The sequence below is a fragment of the Triturus cristatus genome, chromosome 3_2 (assembly GCF_964204655.1).
Source record: "Triturus cristatus chromosome 3_2, aTriCri1.1, whole genome shotgun sequence".
Taxonomy (NCBI): Eukaryota; Metazoa; Chordata; class Amphibia; order Caudata; family Salamandridae; genus Triturus; species Triturus cristatus.
Window position 1 is genome coordinate 1,235,967,474 of NC_140584.1, and position 21,789 is coordinate 1,235,989,262.

The 21,789-nt window shown below is 43.8% G+C and overlaps 1 protein-coding gene across 1 annotated transcript in view; it reads left to right on the forward strand.

Annotated features, from left to right (window-relative positions):
- Window positions 1–15,450, forward strand: part of LOC146859550 (CD5 antigen-like) — a 613,604-nt gene extending 598,154 nt beyond the window's left edge. The window contains exon 7 of the mRNA XM_085650248.1: window positions 14,704–15,450. Coding sequence (XP_085506374.1) covers window positions 14,704–15,233 — 530 coding nt within the window. The 3' untranslated portion in view covers window positions 15,234–15,450. The remainder of the gene's footprint in view (window positions 1–14,703) is intronic.
- The last annotated feature ends 6,339 nt before the right edge of the window (window positions 15,451–21,789 follow it).

A 21,789-nucleotide genomic window follows, 5' to 3' on the forward strand; every position in this document is an offset into this window, starting at 1 on the left:
CTCAAAGGGAACCCCAACCATTGGTAGTGGAATTAGGGGGCCTTTGTGATGCCACCTGACTTGCCACTAGCTTGGCAAGTGGCACAGGAACAACAAAACTCCTGTGTGTCCTCAGACATATGGGGCAAGTGAAAGTGAGGGACAAGCCTGTCCCTAGTGTTGCTTTGCCCTAAGTATCCTGCCAGGGGAATGTCATGTGCAAGGGTGAGTAGTAAACCTCTAAACTTCTGGGGTATAACCAACCTCCTGGTGGTACCAGGCTTGGGGTCTCTACCCTCTGAGTAAAGACATCTATCATCGCAGTAGATCCTATGGGACGCACTGACGCACTGGCATTCCCAGCAGCCTCAGCAGCAGCCTGCTATCCGAGGAGCTCAAGAGAGAGGCAGGTTTGCTGCTCCGAACTTAAATCTGCTCTGGAAGGGCCTCCTGCCCCAAAACTCAACCTGATCTGGCTCAAGTTAATCTGGGGTAGTTCCTTCACAGAGGCTAAGATCAACTCCCTCAAGAGACTGATCCCCACTCTGAGTCTGGGGGGAAGGCCCAGCCTTTCCCCTCCTGCTCCTTCTTTTGGAAGACACCTGGTGCATTGTACGAGGATCCAAGGCCTGTTCAGGGGAATGATGTTTGGCTTGTGACTTGCAGAGATGGACAACGCTTCCGCCTGAGTCCTGAACTCTACTTCAGACCATCCTGATGTTTCCAAATCATTGCCCAACAAACAATCTACAGGTAGGTCTGAAGATACCACAACCTTTTTAGGTCCAGTTACCCCTCCCCAGCTGAGATTCACAACTGGCAATGAATGGTCAGTCCTGACATAGCTAGTACTTGTCACTTGGTACATTTGTCCAAGTATGAACCGGTCAAGAGACACATTTTTCTCTGTCACCATTGTGACACTGGCCCCTGTGGTCCTGTAGTTCATAGCCTCTTTCCCATTAATTAAAGGCTATTGCCTATACTTGCCCAGACTACTGGGACTGACAAGTAAGGTGGCAAGATCGATGCCACAATCACAGACTAAAACAGCCTGATCTGGAGTCCTGACTAACCCATCTCAGAACCCAAGGTTAACCCTACTAATCCCTTGGTTGCAGTACTACCACTTGTACTGGAGCTAGGGGGTGCAGTTGCCTTAGGGGCAGTGGTAGTAGTCGTTTCCTTGGCCTTTGGACAATCAGTATCCTTTGTCCAATGGGTCTTTACCTTTCAGATATAGCACCAAGGTTTCTTTTTGCCTTTCTTGGCGGATTGTGTCTCCCCCCCTGGTGCAGGTTTTTGGGGCTCTTGAGAAGACTCTTTCTTATCCCGACACTTATCCTGTGATTCTTCTGGTAACCACCACTGTTCTGATTTATCTGCTTCACTTTGGTTCTGACCCATTTATCGGCCTTCTTTCCCAATTCTTGGGGAGAAGTCAGATTTGAGTCCACCAGGCATTGATGCAAAAGATGGTTCTGACAAATATTAAGGATCTGCTTCCCATAAACAAACTGTACAATCCGTGGTAGTCAAGCACTTTGCTGCCATGCAACCTTAATGGCACTATACACAAAATCTACCCAGTCCTGAGTCTGTGTCTTCTGAGTGTCTCTGAACTGAATGCTGTTTTGTTCAGTGCTTAAGCCAAACCCACCAATGAGAGCACTGTTCAAAACTGAATAATTATCAGCATCCTCTTCTCTAACAGTGAGGAGCTTATCTCTACCTTTGTCAGCAAAGGAGAGCCACAATATAGCTGCCACTGAGACTTCATTGCTAATAGTTGAACCATACCTGCCCCTTCTCTGCTGCTTCTCACCTGCATTTAAATTTTTTTATCATTTACGGGGTCTTATTGATATTTTAGCTGTTGTGTGTTAACTTCACTTCTGGCTTCCCGTTACAACCAGGCACAGTGCTGATTGGCTGTCTCCAACCAACCAGGAGCTAGACCGGGAGGAACTGGTTGTGCCCCCGGCTACTTTATGTCGGCCATAGCGCAGACACGCAGACTTCATTGCTAATAGTTGAATCTTACCTGCTGCTTCTCTGCTGCTTCTTTCCTGCATTTTAATGGTTTTATCGTTTACGGGGTCTAATAATATTTTAGCTGTTGTGTGTTAACTTTACTTCCTGCATCCCGTTACGGCCATGCACAGAGCTGATTGGCGGTCTCCAACCAATCAGGAGCTAGACCGGGAGGAGCCAGTTGTGCCCCATGTCTACTTTATGCCGGCCATAGCGCGGATGCGCAGACTTCAATGCTAATAGTTGAAACTTACCTGCCTCTTCTCTGCTGCTTCTTGCCTGCATTTGAATGATTTCATCATTTACGGTGTCTAATAATATTTTAGCTGTTGTGTGTTAACTTCACTTCCCGCTTCCCGTTACAGCCTGGTACAGCACAGATTGGCGGTCTCCAACCAATCAGGAGCTAGACTGGGAGGAGCCAGTTGTGCTCCCCAGCTACTTTAAGCCGGCCATAGCGCGGACACGCCGCTGACGCTCCACCGGTGCGCCAAAGGCAAGCCCGTCTGCGCTTGCCCGCGCCTGGATGACGCCAGACGCAAGACATGCTGCTTGTCTGTACCCCCCAAAGACAGCCCTATTCATGGGACGACCTGGTCTCCATCAGAACAGGGATCAGTCAATGTGTAAATTAGAACTGGGCCCATCACATGGCCCCTTCCATTGCACACACTGCGGTTTCAAAACCATTGTATCTGTAACCTCTAACCCTTCTCCCCGTCCACTTTTAATTTCCTCAGTCTAAACTGTTGCTCGCTCATAAAACACTTTGCTGAGGTCTATGATTTAATCCAGGATGAGGTACCTGATATCCTCTTCCTAACCGAAACATGGCTCACTAAAGATACGGAGGCTGAGCCAGCATTGACTCGGTTTGCTCTGACTCCCATTGAAGTCTATGGGAGCCTGCATACCGTACGCACACACAGGCTCCCATAGCAAAAAGGGGTGGGTGGGGAAAAGCGTACATCTCGTGGTGCCACACTGTGCATGCTGGGATTGGGGGGTACCCATGGGCACTCCCCATGACAGATTTGGAGGGCCCCGGGTTAAGGGGGTCTGCTACGCCCATCGAAGTCCGATTCCAATAGCTGTTTGATCTCGCTTAGACCGAGTCGATGCAGCTGTCCGAATCGCGCATCATACTCGCTTAGTCGGAATCAGGCTCCATTGCGCCGCACGATTCAGCTACGAATGAGTCGTACGGACAGGATCTGGTTCGAGAACCATTTGGTGCGTACCCGATCTTTGCATTGTAATTGATTTTCTGGATCGGTGTACAATTTGGTCAGAAACTAGGGTTATGAATCCGGGAAAGCCAAGCTGATTCAGAGGCCTTCCTACATCGGAATCGGGCCCAAAGTGTGGTGTGGTTTTGAGCCTACCTAACCTAGTGGGAACTAAACTCTCTGAGGTTAGAGAAAGGATGTGCTATACCCATGACTGACCCAACCCTAAGTTCAGTAGAACTTACTGATTCTAAGCTTGTATTATATGTGCCTAGTATTAGTGTTGGGTTTTCAATTAATCAACATAAAGATTTATCTGGTAAAATAATGCAGGCTTGAATCCCAGCTTCTCACATATAAATGTGTTTTCTAACTACACACATAACTGCCAAATTAATTAAAAAGAAGCTATAACAACCAATGTAATAAAAGCATAAACAACAAAAACCAATAGAAACATTCAACTAATTAAAACAAGTATAAAAGAAGCCAATTAATTAACAAAAAATTACCTCACAACCTGCAAAGATTGGAGAAGGACAAAACCCTGCTGAATTGCTGCCACAACTGAAGACCTTTAAAACTTTTACACTTAAACAACCTGATGCAAAGTAAGTGCACCTAATATTTCTAAACAATACTCTAACTAAACTTAAAAGCAGTAAAACATGCCAAATAAAATAAATAAATGTATGCCCATTTGTTTACACGTTTCTACAGAGTTAAACACCTTAAATTAACAAATCTGACCAAAAAGAAATACAACAGAGAAAACAAACTGGGCATATTACTGAAGCAAGAAAAAAAACTATTAATCTATAAAACAAAATAAGTATAACTGATAATGAATTTAAAAATGTAGCTAAATAATCTCAAATGCTAAATGCCCCAACAAATGAAACAAATAAATGGTTTCTGACTGTTTTCCTCTTTTCTACAGTCCTTGCCAACTGCAAATATTCAAACTACAATAAATAAACAGAAGCATCCACCTAAAATAGCGAGTATTATTTGAAATAAACTTAAAAAGAAAAGCAACTCAATACTAACTATCCTTAACTAAACTCAACTTTAATAACATTTCACTCAGAACATTAAAGCAGGAAAAAACAACCGAGGACTTAAAAGAAAATGAAGAAAATACAAACACAGCATATATGTAAGTGTTTTAAGTAATAACAATGTAACAGTGAAAATATAGCCATTAAGTTTATTAATTTATGCTTATATATAGCTCAGAAAATGACAGAAGTGGCTAAATTCATATCCTCTCAAAAAGGGAAACTTTTTGCTCTGTTCCACAGGCTACACTTACAGCCAGGAATAAACATTATTTAACCATATTCATTGGAAATGTACCAAATACTACTCTAATTCCTGCAATGGGAGAGCAACAACCAGGGAAACTACAGTGATAAATGTAAAAGAACATAACCACCCCCCAACGTCACAGAAATAGAAGTCAGAGACATTTTAGAAAACATGAAAAGATATCTTAACCAATGTCCCAGAGCACGTAACTGGTCAGTTGCCTGTCATCCCAATACTAAAATGCCAAATAGCACAAAACAAAAAATCCACCTCCCAAACACCACCAGCCCCAAAAAGATTTAGAGAAGCAGAATCCTACCTGAATTCAGAATTACACACAAAAAAGAATAGTTCCTTCTTTATGACAACAAAAGTCATGAAAAAAGAATGAGTGTCTTTGCCACACCTGCTAATGAACAAAAACTGGGACAATGCGAAACCCGGATGGAACATTTAAAATATGTCCTAAACCACAACAACAATATTGCTGTTATATACGCATTACTATCTAATATCAAATGTATGACTTACTTAGAGCTCCTAACACAAATTAAAGAACAAACTAATGATTACTACCTCCAAAAAATTATAATCGACTTTGAGCATGCAAAGATAAAAGCAATTTTAAAAATGTATCTCCACACAGCAATACAAGGATGCTACCATCACTTTAACCAAAGTATATGACGCAATCTACACAAGTCTACCTTAAGTGTAGAATATGCAGCAAACAGTAATTTTGCAGATCAAGTAAAAAAAGATTATTAGCCCTAGCCTACGTCCTCATCGCTGAAGTAGCAAACCACTACAAGCTACTAATAGAAAGTCCCTTCTACCAAGCAAACGAAACAAAATTAACTCCCCTAATGGACTATTTTGAAGACTGATGGGTAGGAAAACTATCAAACAGTCAATTGGGGGTTTATATAGCGTGGATACTCACCCATGAGGGTCTCAAGGTGCTGAGGGGGGGGTGCTGATTTGCTTGGGCACAGGAGTTCAGTCGAAGAGCCAGGTCTTGAGATCCTTCCTGAATTGGGTCAGCAACAGGGATTGCCTGAGGTGGGGAGGCAGGCTGTTCCAGGTCTTGGTGGTGAGGTGGGAGAAGGATCTTCCTCTGGTTTTTGGCTTGTGGATCCATGGGACGGTTGCGAGGGCGAGTTGGGTGAAGCAAAGGTGTCTGGCGGGTAAGTGGCATGAGAGGCAGTGGTTCAGATATTCTGATCCTGCTTCGTAGAGAGCTTTGTAGGCATGTGTGAGGAGCTTGAAGGTGATTTTTATGTTGTCTGGATGCCAGTGTAGTTCTCAAAGGTATGCAGTAATGAGGCTGCGGTGGGGGATTTTGAGGACCAGTCTGGCTGTGGCGTTTTGAACGTTCTGTAGTTTCCTGAGGAGTTTCTGGGTGATGCCGGCTTAGAATGTGTTGCCGTAGTCGAGTCTGCTGGTGATGAGTGAATGGGTGACCGTCTTTCTGGATTCTGAGGGAGTGTGTGGAAGCAAGATGAGGATACAGTGTTGATCAGGAAAGTCATTGTGAGAGAGGAGTCCATTATGATCCCGAGGTTATGTGCATGGTCCATTGGGGTGTCGGGGGTTCCCAGTGTGGTAGGCCACCAGGAGTCATCCCAGGCTGAGGGGGTGGGTCCCAGGATGAGTGCAATCTAATCTCGGTGCTGTGGTTGCTTCGGAAGCCGGATTGGGAGATGTCCAGGATGTGGATCCCTTCAATGAACTCAGAGAGTTGGGCATTGATGGCCTTCTCAATTACCTTAGCTGGGAAGAGAAGCTGGAAAATGGACCGGAAGTTCTTGAGGTCTGTTGGGTCAGCTGATGGGTTGATCTCAGAGGGTCTCCAGTCATCGTGGAAGGTGGCAGTCTTGATGGAGCAGTTTATGGTGCGGCAAAGCTCAGAGCGATGGAGGGGGCTGCACTATGGAAGATGTGATTTGGGCAAAGGTCCATTGGGGCTCCGGAGTGGATGCTCTCAATGGTCCTGAGTGAGCCATCTCTGGTGAGTGGAGTTAAGTTGAGCAGGATCTGCAGGCTAAGATTGAAATCGCTAGCAATAAGGGCAAGGAGATCTTTAGCATAGTGAAGTTGTTCACCTCCCCGAAGGCGGCATCTTAGGAATCTCCTCACTCGGCTGAATGGACCAGCCAGGTGGCCCTATCCCTCCACAATACAATTATCATGATCCAACAGTCTTTTTCCTTGGATACAGGGGAGGTCCTGACCCCACATCAGATACTGGGCAGAGAATCTGGTCCCCAGCAACCTCCGGCAACTTGACATATCGCTTACATATCTCAAGGGCCTTAAGTCTGGGTCTCCGGTCGATGCATGTCCTGCTAAATTGTTAGCATTTTTAGCCCCCACTATATACCCCACTGTGACTAAGGTGATAAACACATCCCTCTCCACCGGCATTGTGCTGTCCATTTGGAAGCAGGCAAAAATTCTGCCACTCTGTAAAAAATTGTCCTAGGACCCGAAAGTTCCTGCAAACCAAAGGCCTATCTCCCTCCTCCTGGCTCTCTAAGGTACTCTAGGATTATACAGAAATTCACAATCTACTGCATATAACTCAATCTGGCTTTAGGGCCAATTACAGCACTGAGATAGCTGTGTTGGAAGTGATGGAGCACTTTAAAGAACAGCTTAACTTGGGGGGGCAGAGCTATCCACATATTACTTGACATGTCGGCAGCGTTCAAAATGGTCCCACATGAGAGACTTCTCGATAGACTGAGGAACATAGGCATTGGGGGTGCTGCACTAGCATGGAGAGCATCCTTCCTGGAGAATAGAAACTAGGAAATATGGATGCCCCTTTTGAGTCCCGCATGCCCTGCGTGAAAGTAGGAGTCCCTCAGGGCTCCATCTTTAGCCAGACTCTTTTTGGCACTAAAATAATCTTATGTGGTGATGATACGCAGCTGAACTTTACCTGCGACAGGGGTTCAGAGTTTGATGGGGATGGAATCAGATCTTGTCTCACAAAGATGTTTAATTGGCTCAAGGTAAACCAGCTTAAATTAAACCCTGACCAATCAGAGATTGTCTTTTTTGGTCTGCCTTCCATGAGCAACTGGGGCATTGGTGGCCTGTGGAGTTATCCCCCCTCTCAGCCCAAACCACATTAAAAAACCGTGGCATCAACATCAATAGTGCCCTCTTTATGAGATCCCAAGTCCATGCATTGCTGAGTACTTGTTTTTATCAAGCTTTGCATGTTAAAAAAGTTACTCTGGATCCCAGATTTTGTGTGGGCATACAAAATTAAATGTTATCTCCTACGATTCGAGCACCCGTTTTATGTAGTGATCTGTGAGCGTAGCACAGGAGTTTGAACTTAGCCCTTTGGCAAATGGGCAGCCAGTGTAATTCTTTCAGACTCTCAAATGCTGAGCTGTACTTGCTGTTGTTGCAGATCAATCTAGCAGCAGTATTCTGGACCACCTGTAATCAGTAGAAAAGGTAGTCAGACATGCCCACATAGAGCACGTTCCCATAATCTAGTCTGCTAGAAAGTAGTGACTGAGTAATCGATTTTCTACAGTTTAAGGGAATCCATGAAAACAGTGAACGCAATAGTTTCAACAGAGCGAAGCTCTTTCCACATAGTGCTCAAACTTGGTCTTGCATTGTTAGAGCATTGTTGATGACAATGCCCAATTTCTTTGCCACTCGCTTGGGTTCTGGGGCAGCCCCCAGTGCCTGGGGCCACCAGGTGTTGTCCTAGATTAAGTGTGCTCCACCAAAAAGTGAGATCTCAGACTTTTCTGCGCTTAGTTTCAGGCTGTGTTCCATCATCCAAGTTGCTGTTTCTGTTAGACAGTTGATTAGGTTGTGTTTGGTATTTTCATGCCTGTCTTCAAAGGCAATTCGCAGCGTAAGAGCAACTATTGAAACCCCATTTCCTACTGCTCTCCGCCAGGGAGGAGACATAGATGTTAAAGAGAGTGGGGCTGAAAGAGGACCCCTGTGGTACTCCATGCTTGATAGTTTGTGAGCTTGAAGAGTGGTGGCCCATTTGGATTTTTTGTCTTCTATTGGATAAAAAAGAGGTGAACCGCTGAAGGGCTTTTGAATATATTCCTTTTTTGTACAGAATATGTAGCAGGTGGTCATGGGAAACAGTATTGAAAGCCGCTGTTAGCTCCAGAAGGATCAGTGCAGCGGCTTTCCCTTGATCTATCAAGGTCCTGATGTTATCTGATGCTGCAAGTAGAGTCGGTTCTGTTTTGTTATTAGCTCTAAAGCCGGTCTGGAAAGGGTCTAGTAATTCATTAGTTTCAAGGAAGTTTACCCACTGATTGTTCACCAGTTTTTTCAACACCTTGGACAGGTAAGGTAATTGAGAGATCGGCCGGTAACTAGCAGGGTTGTAAAGTTCTAGACCAGCTTTTGTAAATAATGGGAACACTGTGGTTTCTTTCCATGTGTCCGGGAGGATGCTGAGTCTAGAGATTTATTAAAAATGCGAGTGACATGTGGGCTCAGGACAGAGGCAAGTTTTGAGAAAATAAGCTGAGGCCGGATGGAGATCCTGCTTTAACCTCCATCAGAGCTTTTGTAACTTCTTCTTCTGAAAGGGGCCGGTGGCCTAAATCAGCCTGTGCTTTGGGGTGTGGTGCTGATGTCTTGCGATCTGATTTATTGACTGTGAATTGTCTATTGAAGGAGGAGCACATTTTAGTGACTTTATCAAAGAGGAAGTTGTGATTATCTCACAATTATCATCAGAAGGGGTCATAGCGTGGGTCATACCAGCTGGTTTAAAGAGTTCTTTCACTATTTTATATAGTTCTCTAGAAGAGTTACAATTATCTTCAATTCTTTTTGCATAATAGAGTTTTTTTGCACTTTGAAGGGCATTATGATTAGGGGTGGGCAGAATTTGCGAAATCCACTTTTGCAAATTATCGCGAAGATGTTTAAAATTATCGCAAACAAGCGGAAATATCGCGAAGATGCGGAATTTTTTTTACGGCATGTTCGCGAGATTTTCTGCATGGTTGCGGGTCGCCAACTTACGAGGAAGATGGCAACTTCTACGGCCCTATTTGCGGGAGTGCCATTGCCAGACATTTGTAGAGCTGCGACATGGAAGAATGCGCACACCTTTACTAGACATTATTGTCTGGACGCAGCGTGGAAAAAGGATGCAGCAGTGGGACAAGCAGTTCTACGGCACCTATTTCATTAAGGTATTTATCATGGATTATAACAATGTATATGTACAGATATATGTATGCTTACACAAATTTTCAAGTACTGCAATGTATGTTAACATTCTACCCAAAAGAGCAGAGCCCTCTAGCCTGGAAATGCAGTTTGGGATAAGTACTGCTTACTATTCTGATACAAGCATGTGAATCTATGAAAGATTCAATACTGGAGAAAGAACTAGTTACTTACCTGTACACTATGGTTCTCCAGTATTATCTTTCATAGATTCACATGCGGCCCGCCCACCTCCCCATTTCTCAGGCAGAACCTCATTGTCTCTAGAGTATTCTAGTCTCGCACTCGGGGCTGGAAATCTGAGGCAGGAAGGCTCTGCTGGGGAGTGTGAGGGCAGGGCTAGCAGCCGATTGGACCACATAATGATGAGATTTGGTTACCAAATAAGATGATTCCCTATGGGATTTTGCTATGCAGTTTTCTTATACTGCTGTGGTCATTCTGTTACCGTGAGACTCCCACCATGACGACGGGGAAGATACAAGCATGTGAATCTATGAAAGATAATACTGGAGAACCATAGTGTACAGGTAAGTAACTAGTTCTTTTCTTTCCATATGTCCAGGAAGGATGCTGAGTCTAGAGATTTATTAAAAATGCGAGTGACATGTGGGCTCAGGATAGAGGCAAGTTTTGAGGAAATAAGCTGAGGCCGAATGGAGATGCTGCTTTAACCTCCATCGTAGCTTTTGTAACTTCTTCTTCTGAAAGGGGCCGGGTGGCCTAAATCAGCCTGTGCTTTGGGGTGTGGTGCTGATGTCTTGCGATCTGAGTTATGGACAGTGAATTGTCTATTGAAGGAGGAGCACATTCTAGTGACTTTATCAAATAGGAAGTTGTGATTATCTCGCAATTATCAACAGAAGGGGTCATAGTGTGGGTCATATCAGCTGGTTTAAAGAGTTCTTTCACTATTTTATATAGTTCTTTAGAAGTGTTACAATTGTCTTCAATTCTTTTTGCATAATAGAGTTTTTTGCGCTTTGAAGGGCATTATGATAGATTTTTAAATCCTCTTTGTAGAGCAGTCTATCGTTGTTTTCTTTTGATAGTCTAAACTTGTGTTCTAGGGTTTTACATCTCCTTTTTTGTAATTTTAGCTCTAAAGAATACCATTTCTCAGATGGCATTTCCCTGCTAGATTTATTTACTACTCTAGGGGCACACATGTCCAATGCATTAATGATGTCATTATGCAAACGTCCAGCCTCAGCCTGGGCAGAGAGTGTTTTCTCAATATTTTGGTCACAAGCCAGAAAATGAGACGCAAACAACTCAGGGGTAATAAGGCTCCATGGTCTTATTGTTGTTGTAGTTTGTATGGGCGCCTGTGTTAGCTTAATTGGCAGGTTAATGGGAAAGGAGTTTAGGAAGTGATCAGTCCATGGCAGAGGTGTGACCTCAGAGACGTTGGTATCTTTGATTTTAGAAAGTAGAAGATCCAGTGTATGCCCAGCCATATGTATGTATGATATGACAGGGCTATTTATAATCTAGGGTTTATTGACAATGCTGATGGTAATTTTGCTAGGCAGTTGTTTTCTTATTGTGGCACGTATACTGCGTTTCAGAGCATGATAGTTTCAATAAATATAGTGTCTCTTTCATATGTTATTGTGGACGAGTATGAGTGTGTGAGCGGAAGGGAGTGTCCTACCACTGCAATTCCTAAGAGGGTCAGGAGTGTTGTATTCTGGGGTATCAATTCATTTGTTCCTCTTTTTTTTTTTTTGTCCTCATTTGCCCAGGTTGAAAAAAGATGATAACCTGTGCTTTGGGGTCTCCCTTGATGCCACCCTCTGGGCCTCGACTTGGGCCGGTTGACTGGAGCTCTCGTTGGGACCTGGGTCTGCGGCAGCCATGGCGTAGTCGAATCCGCAGGGTGAGTTGTCCCCTGCCGGCCTGCTCCTACCCTGTCTGTGATGTACGGAGTAACCCAACGGATTTGCCCGTTCCTTTCCGACTCCCGGTGACTGAGACCCGCCCTTAACCCGCATAAACCCAACATCCTGCTACAAAAAAAATTATTTTACAAAAAATTATAATATTATTAACATTATAATTAATATACAACACTAGCAGTTACTAAAAAAAATTACAATTAAATATTTTTTTATAAAATAAAGAACACTTACAACATATTAAATACCATTTTTTTAAAAAATCGATATTCTATACAACTATAACATTAATATTTTTAGTGTAGATATTTCAAACTAAATCTATTTTCTCTATTCTATATTACTTACCTCGATATTATGCTATCACAATATTCTTGGCAGTTCGGGCTGGACTGTTCCCATGAGGCACAGGGTCAAGACTGATTTGCACATGTCCAGGTCTTTACTGGGGTGGTATGGAGAGCAAAAGAATGATGGATTTAACCCAGATCTCTTGACTGGGGGTGAATGTTTTGATTTGTTCGGCATTCCATCCATCAATTGTGTGACTTTTGCTATCACGATATTCTTGACACAAAACGAATGTCACTTGATATTCTGTCTTAACACTCTGGGTACCCTCTTCAGAACATCTCTGGATCCGTAGAAGACAAAAGAAGAAAGACACCTGTTGAAATCTGGACTTCAGAAAGTGGTCTGTACCCACTGTAACCCCAAGGGCTTGGCCTGTTCTCACTTGTTTCCAGGACTGATGAGTGATCTTCAAGGGCTACTTGGCTAAACTCCTGTTATCCTTGAGGAGCAAAAAAAGCTGCATGGAGGCCAAGTTTCTGCTAAATACAGCTGACCAGTATCAACTGGATATGCCCTGTTCCTTGCTGGTGGCTACTAGTAGATTGAGTGCTACCCCTCAAGTGGTATCCAAAACTTCCTGGACCCTAGGCTGGCAAAGATTGGACGTGCCCCCATCACGATCTACAAAGCTGAACAGTTGAAAACATTATTCAAAACAATTATAAAAGGAACCAGAGGCTACTGCTGGATGGATTCAGCTTGCTGGTTTGCTCCACTGAAGGAAGCTTAACTTCTGAAAATGATGTGAAGTACGCAGTTAGAAATCTTCACCAGCAGAAGGCACCAAAAATATCCAGCCTATGAGTGGCCTTCCTTGAGTGTGGATTTTGAATTTCTGCGGCTCTTAGCCCTCCTGCCAAAAGTAAATGGCTTCACCATAACTTTGTCTGATCGCTATCTGACTTCATGAACCCCATTTCGCTTATAGCCTGCTGCCTTCTCCTGCTGAGAATTGTTGCCTTCCATTCCTTAGACTGAATTAGAAAGTTAAATTTTCGACTGGACTGCTCGCTTCCCTGTATCCGACCTACGCTCCGTTCCTGTTGGACGTAACTATTGACTTGGACCCAGTCTTGCACAACCAAATATCTACGGGTGATGCTTTACATTTTTTGGTACCAGAAACAAATAAAATATTACCAAATTCTATCTACAGTTTCCTACATCATATGTTTGTCAATTTTGTGTCTATTTGCTCATTAACATGTTTTCTATTTTCATAAATTGGACTGGGATTTTTATTGTGGTGTGTTTTCAACTCTTTCTGTTCTGTTGATACACAGTTCTCCAAATTTAAGGGTGCCTGCTCTATGCTACATCTCCCGGGGGTTGAGCTCAGGTTTAAATTGAGCCTAAATTGACCTATTGTGTTAATATTACTAGGTGTAGACCTACACCCCTAATCGACTTTGCAATATTTGACCTCCACAAGAACCAATGGAGACCTTTCAGCAGTGGTTTCAAAATAGTGTGTTTCTGAAATTCTAGACACATTCATCCTGCTAGTTTCTACAGTCTTTGTTCCTTTTCTCAATTCTTTGTGAAGCCAAGTCGAGATAGTAGTGAGGTGGCCCAGGTTGAACGTGCCCAGAGATCTCTTGATGACTCATTGTTGACTTGAAAGAGAGGAAGTTTGTTTCTGAACAAGGAAAACAGCAGAGTGACACATTTGATCACAGGATAACTGGAGATAGGTTGGGGCTGTGTAATGATCACTTTTGCGCCATGTAAAGTGGCACATGCGTGATGGAAGGCTTGGAGTCAGATTTATGAAGCCATGCAAAGCTGCCCTGGGTCACTTTGAGAGGCCTCATAAATCATGAGTACGGTGATGCAGCGCAAATTGTTGTGTTGCCTTACTCTGCAGCCGGGAGGCATTATATGGGAGTTGTGGTGAAAATTCCCACGCAACACCTATAGACTTTAACACTTCCCCAAATTTAGAAAACCATGTAAACCTGGGGAAGTGGCAAGTCCAATTCCGTACGCCTCCAGAGGTGAGGAGTAACGAGAAGTATGTTCATTTCTGCTCGTATTTTCTTCATGTGTGCTTCATAGTGCAGCACACATAGAAAGAGGAAAACGGTTTGTAGGATTGTTTTTGCGCAGAAAAGTGCCTCTTCCTGCACAAACACAACCCTGCATGCAAAGCAGGCTCCCTTGCACCATGGTGTATGGGTGCCTACAATGGCGCCAGGCTGATGAAATGGCGCCAGTGCAGTGAGAAAGGACAGGAATGCACTGTATTGAAAAAATACAGTGCATTCCTGCCTTTCACTCTGAAGTAGGGCAGCACAGAAAGGCACCTTACTATGCTGCCCTATGCCCAATTCCCATACATGAGGTCCTTTGTCTTCAAGGACATGACTGAGGACAATTCCAGATCCCATTGTCATCTCACTGGTGGTCTTTCAGGACACGCGTCCTTCAAAAGCATCTCTTTCATTTCAACTGCGGCAAAGAAGTAAGAGAGTTGGGCAGACGGGTTTGCAGATGGACATACTGAAGGGATTGTGGGGAGATGAAAGGATGGATTACAGAAAGAAGCTGTTGGGCTTAGACTGGGGAAGAGAGATTAGACAGGAGGAGCTGAGAGCTGGACAGACTGACTGATATACATTAACCTTCTCTTTTCTTTTCCTCCTCAGAATCTCTGTTCCTGGATCCGAACACAGCTGATCCTTCACTCAACATCTCCGCAGATGGGAAGCGAGTCACGCGCCGCACTAGTTCAAAGCGTATTACCAAGAATGATGTGACATATGTGCGTGAGGGTTGTGCCAGAGGAACTGTGGGCTTCACCTCTGGGAAGCATTACTGGGAGCTGACGGTGCCCCCTCGCTTTGTTCAAGCTGAATTTTACACATGGTGGCAGATAGGGGTGGATACGGAGTCTGCTACTATAAATGAAGACATTGACCTAATAAAGCATGAGAATGGCTTCTGGGTTTTGGAGAGCAGTTTATTCTTTTCCTCGATTCACACCTTGCCTGTTACCCTTGCGAGCCGCCTGCCATTAGTAGGAGACATTGGAGTTTACCTGGACTACGAGGGGGGGCTGGTGTCCTTCTACAAGGCTCAGACCCAGGAGCACCTCTTCACCTACACAGCCATCTTCACAGAGAAGGTCTTCCCTCTTGTTTGTATCTATTATCCTTCAACTATTGAGCTGAATTAAATTGTAGAGGGGCAGGCCTGTCAATGTATATCTTTGATCATTTTTATAATTCACTTCCTTAGCAGAAGAAAAGCTGAAAATCATGTTCCGAACTGGTTGATGTATTTCAAGGCAGCAGTTTCCATTTGTAAAGACACAGGATTTTGGATTTGAATAACTCATGTTTGCTGGTACCTGCTGGAAGTGCATGAAACAACGTATACAATTAACATATATTATTTTCTGCCACTTGAATCTTTAAAATAAATAATGTGCCAGTTTACAGGGCTTGCTGGTCTGTTCACATTACTCGCTCCTCACCACCCGTATTCTCAGGCCTCTCTCTTTCAGTCCTACAGATCTCTTCATTTTATTCTCAACACTAAAAGTCTCTGGAATTCATGTTGTCTGATAATTGTACGTGAACAGTCACTTAGGAGAACTGAGCATCCCCAAATCTCAAAGGTCATAGTTAGGGCTGGGTAGAACTTGTAGAATTAGACTCCACAGAATTCTGTTGAGTTACATAAAAATTCTGCAAGATTCTGTGAAGTTCCACCAACGGGCAGAAATAGACACGTTGCACTGCTCAGGCTGTGAATGAGCAGCGGTAGCGCTTTCTGTGTTGAAAACTTAGCACAACTGCACAACACTTTGCGCTCGAGAGCGCAGCTACTCAAGTTAATTCACAAGCGTAGATTTTTTACTCCAGCTGCAGCCTTTCGATCGTGGATGCTCACGACCGCCTGCGACTGCCTGTCTTACAAAAATATCTCCGGATGTCTTCCTAGCCACTGGAAATCACACTGTGGAATGTCAAATCTCAATTGTGCTCAGCAACTTACCATTCGGAAGCCGAGCACAAGAGAAAATTCTGCTATGTAGAGATTGATCAAATTTGGCCAGAATTAATTCCATCCCTATTCCTAGTAAGACAAGTATGCATGACACAATATATGTATGAAAATTATTGAGAAACCAATCAGAGAAATAAATGGAGGTAAAGTTATAAGAAAAACAAAAAGAGCATGTCTATGGCTAGGATTTTGTAGAGTGCATAGCTACCCAAGACTGGGCTTCTCAGCACTAATAGGACCCAGTGAGACATATACAATTTTACTTAAACAGATGTTTCACATTTTTCCTAAAGCACAACCGATCTGAGACCAAGGGGTAAGGCATTCCATAATATTGCAACCTGATATGCAAAGGAACAACCACCACTTCTTGCTCTCCTGATTCTGGGGAGCGTTAACAGGGAGAGGTTCTTAGATCTCTGCTCTCTGCCACCTTTGTAAGGGATACTGAGATGCTGAAAGATATTGGTGTTGGTTGCATGTTTTAGCTTGTGAGCAAAACATAAAGCTTTAAATTGTGTTCTTTTGGATATTGGCAGCCAGTGAAGTTTAGCAAAGGCAGGACACACTGAATACTAATTGGGAAGACCTAACTTGGGCCACAGCGTTTGAGTTGCAGCTTTTTTATGATGGGGAGAGGAGTTGGCCTAACGGCTAGGGTGCTCGATCTCGAACCTGGGGAACTGGGTTTGACTCTCTGTAATGAGGCTGAACATCCTGTGATTCTGGGTAAATCACTTAACCTCCCTGTGCCTAACAAAATTTGAATGTGTGTCCTCATGTAACGTAACTGGTGCTATGTGAAGCGCGCTGATACCTGATTCGGATTCGGGTCAAGTTTGCGCTATATAAAACTCTGCAAAAAAAAAGAAAATGTAGGAGGGACTTTCCTGAAGAAGAGAATTCCCATAGTCAGACGTGATAACATAAAGCCTTGGATGATTGTCTTTATGGTTTCCATAGGGAGCCACTACATTGTTTTCCTAAGAGCTTTCAAAAGGCTAAAGCATGTTCCTGCCACTGTCCTGGCCTGCGAGGCATATCCATTGATATCTTATGGGCTGTCCAGAATGAACTGCATTGGGCAGGCGATTCCGCCGTTTGTTAGGCTGGAATTGCCATCGTGAGCGGGTCTTCCTAAAAAGTACAGCCCTGGAGCACCACAACAAATCAATCTAAAAAATAAAGGAGCCGTACTGCCTCGTTTGCCGAAAGTCCAAAGACTGTCCCATTGGTGAGCTGTATTTATAAAGGGTCATTGAAAATGCAGTAAGCCGCTGCATATGATCAGTAGAGAGACTCTCTCCTAAGAGTTTAGCAAAAACAGTAAAGGACCGAATGGAAAGATATGGGATTGGCAGCCACCATCTTGGAAGGATACCATGGAGAATAAAATACACGAGGAAGGGACCAAAGAATTTACAGAATGGAGATAACATAAATACAATCACGGTTTGGAAACACAAGGAAAAGACCAACTATGAAAAACAAAGCAATATATTCCATTAGATTATGAGGCAAATGGAACTATAACATAATCCAAATCACGATCCATGAAACTCATATTGGCAATTCACTTTTCATTGGCTCAAAAAAGCCTTCTCTACATAAAGAGCCATTCCACGTACACTTGAACATTCCGATTACATTTGTCCAATCTGCTTGATGGTTCAAACCGGTCCTCGTTGTGTCCATTCTGAGGATCCAATTGAACTCCTCCTTGTTAAGCAGCTGTTCCAGATTGTCGCCTCTTTTTTGTAGTATTACGATTTTGTTAACCTGCCCTCTTATATTGTTCTCTGTGCGGCCTTCAATAGTGAAAGGGGCTGTAAGGACCTGGTGTTATAATCTCTGGTATTCTGGCAAATAGATAACTTTCCACATGGGCAAGTTTTACTCTAATTCAAGTTACAGGTGTTGCAGTTAGAGAAACCCTCAAGTAATATCTTAATGTTATTAAATATAAAGAAGACTTTAGATTCTATTCAATCAATCAATCAAATTTACTTTATTTGGTTTAGGCAAAACCATAAAAGCATACTAAAAGACATATTCTGTCACTCAAAAATATAAAAACCATGATTTACATATAAGACTATATACAAAGGTTTACAAACATATTTTTAATGAATTACAAAAAAAAACACAAAACAAGTTCAGTTAATTCAGATTAAGAGTTTTAGACAGATTAGGCTTGACTTTTTTTCCTTATAATTTTTACTGCCGCAGAAAGGAAACTAGCAACATTAAAGACTTCCCACACATTCGACAATAACTGCAGGTAAAGGAGAGCTGGCTTAACTTGCATGAAGCCCTTATTAACTAAAATTGGGAGAATGAAGCGCTTCCTGATACCAGTAAGATGTTCGAGGAAAAAAATAAAATGCATGGTATCCTGAACAGAAAAATCATCGCATGAGCAAACCCCAAGATCTTCCACCCTCTTCCAGCCTTAAAGAAAATGAAATTGATCTAATCTGAATCTAACCAGTCGAAATCGGTGATTGGGGTTTGTAACCATGTCTAGATATGGCTCCATGGTCAGCGTAGTCTTCCGCAATTGATGAGCCCTTACTGTCGGTTTTACCGGCTCCCTTTCTTCTCTAGCCATTGTAGCTATTCGCAAATATGAATCTTCAACCCACTTTATATCTCCCCTCAGCAGTTTTTCAGGAAAGGTATATATTTCAGGTCTGCCAAGTTTTACTGACAAGTTATGGACATATTTAAGCCAGGGGATGCGACAGCCATGATCAAGGGCCAAACAATCTTTCAGGATTCCACGATTTAGCCCTAATTCAGGGCTTAACCAGGTAACAATCCACTTTAACAGCGGTGCCATGGCATTTAAGTCTTCAACAAAACCTGCTCCACATTCCTGATGAACAATGTAGCTAGCTGTTGATTGTGGGACAGATAAAATATTCCTAAAGAACTTATCTTCGATCACCTGGATGGCCTTCACATTCCTGCAACCCCACAGGTCAGCCCCATACATTACAAGGGAGACACATTTGGCTCTATAGATTTTTAAGAGGGCCTTCATTTGTCGTAAATAAAGTATTACGCACTCGGAATTTCTATAATATCAATATGATCATGCATAAAGCAAGAGGCTGAGTCTGTGGTATCAGGTTCAACAGGGCTTTATTCCAATAACTCGAGTTATAGGGAGAATAGTTCCATCACCACAAGGGATCAGGAAGGGTCTTCTGGTCAGAATTCTCAAAATATTCTCAGAATATTCTCAAACTTTATTCACAGAGTACAGTATATATACATTTGATATTATACGTAAGAAGGAGTTTCAGGCAGAGCAAGAGAGAATGAGATAAGAGCATGTGGGTGTGTAGGTAGGCGTGAAGGTGGGCGTCCATGTGGGCGTCCACGTGATGATCATTGGTGAATGTCATAGGTGGGTGGATGCCTGGAGGGAGTTGCGTGATCAGCTGGAACTTTACTGGAACTTTGCCTTACTTGTGCTCAACTCGAGCATGACGTGTAACTGACGTGTGAAAGGGTTGCTATGCAACCGGGGAGTCTGGAGTCTGGAAGTGAGGCCTTCAGTGTCAGGGCGACCAGCACATCTTGTATTATCTGATATCTAAAGTCTGGAGCAGGGACTGATTCGTGACATAGGTTGGCCATCACCAAGAGCCAATGTGGCATCTATTTCTTCATTTACTGCTAAAGTCTTACATGGGGGCTATGGGCTTTTCAATGACGTGAGCTTTGCAATCGCATGAAAAGAGACAGAGAGGCTAGGCTTTCTCCTTTGCAGACGGGTCGTGTTTATCCCTCCTTCTCCAGGCAGGAATGTGGTTTCGGTAGGAGTAAGCAGATTAGGCCTGGGCGAAGCACTACGCTACGCTCGCGTAGTTTGCGAAGTTCGCGCTACTTCGCACTACGCGAACTGCACGTAGCACAGTGCGAACACGCGTAGCGTAGTGTTGCGTAGTGCTGCGGTCATTTTTTGCTTGCTCGCGGTCCTCAACGTCAAGTTGGCGACCGCGAGCAAGCAAAATGACATCCTGGCGAGACTTTTTCCTTGTTCGCGATCGCGAGCATGGAAAATAAACCTCCCGGCGAGATTCACAACGCGAGAAGGTCAGGTTTCTCATTGCGAGGGGTCGCGTATGCTCGCGACCGCTCGCGATGAGAAACTACCAGTTCGCGTTGAGAAAGCTGCAGCTCGAGGAAAAATCTACTCGAGCAGCAGAAAACTACAGCTCGCACTGTGCAAGATGCCATTTTCAATGATTGCACAGTGCCGGTTGCTTGTCCGCACTGTGCAATCATTGAAAACAACATCTTGCACAGTGCGAACATGTTACTTCGCAGTTCGCGAAGTGCTACGCGTAGCTCGCGTAGTGAGAACTTCACTTTGCGTAGCTTCGCGAAGTGCTACTTCGCGAACTACGCCCACCCTTAAAGCAGATAACCGTGCTCAATACTGTCTCGGCACCCCGGACTGGGCCCCTTTGGATGAGGCCCAAGTGTGCAAGGCCAAGGATACGCAGCTGCAGCTCTCAGAGCGTCTGAGGCCCTGGCTGAGCCACTAAAAACGTGCTTTCATGAAATGACACGAGTGCAGAAAAACATGATGCAAAACGTGTAGGCCTCAATGCAGAGTTGTCGTTTCTCTCATAGGAGACTGGATGATGGCAGGCCACGTTATAGCATAAGCATCATGATAGACAGGCCATGGAGGGGAAATGCATGGGATACATGCATGTGTACATAGAGCGTTGGGGGGGCCCAAGGGGACACATAGGTCTCATAATTTTTATTTCCTCATTCCCTCCTTGTCCCCTAGTGGACCCTCATGTCACATCTATTCTCATGAGACAGTCGATCTGTTCTTGCAGCATTATTTTTCCATTTTCAATGCTCTGTAAATGGGGATGTGGAACACATGCAGTAGCACACAGGCCGCAAATGGCCGGGCCACACTGCAGACATAGACAACAACTGAATGTCATTAGTAGTATTAATCCACAGACGGTCAACACTTTCCATCCCCATGCCGATATTATTCCCCAGAGCCAACTGGACCAAGTCCACGTGCCTGGGTCTTGGTGTATGCTTTGGGCAATCTTGTGGAGCCTTGTTATTGCTTTGTATACAGACGGTGCATTATTAGGAATAAAAGGAATGATATGTAGTACGTCCCACCCCAGTCTAAGGGCAGTTGCACATAGGCTGTCTGGCCACAAATAAAGTAGGTGTGTCGTGATGCTCTGAAATAGGACTTTCCTTTGTCTTTAAACACTATTATAGTATCACACTCGCTGTGCCCCAAATGTACTGAGCCTTCTTTTCTGACACACAAGTTCCCTTTTACTGGCAGGACTGTAAGTGAGGATGGACCTAAATTGTGTATGGGCTTGACATTCAACACTATAAAGTCAAGGGTCGCATTTCCTTGCAGATACTCTTCATTTTCTAGATCTGTACCTTTCCTTTGGGGAAGACCTTCTTCATCTGGGAAACATACTTCATTCATGACTTTATTCAAGTTACCCCATACCCAGTCACCTCTACACTCCTTGTCTTGACATTCTTTGGCATCACCGTTGATGGATGTCATTAAGGCAAACCATGCTCCGCAAGAACCATTATGGGAGAATGGAAAAGGGAAAAGAGGCAACACTCCCTTCACCTTCTGATACGGGGGAAGTCGGCCACAGACCCAGCAGTCTGTAGCATTGCTAGTCTGA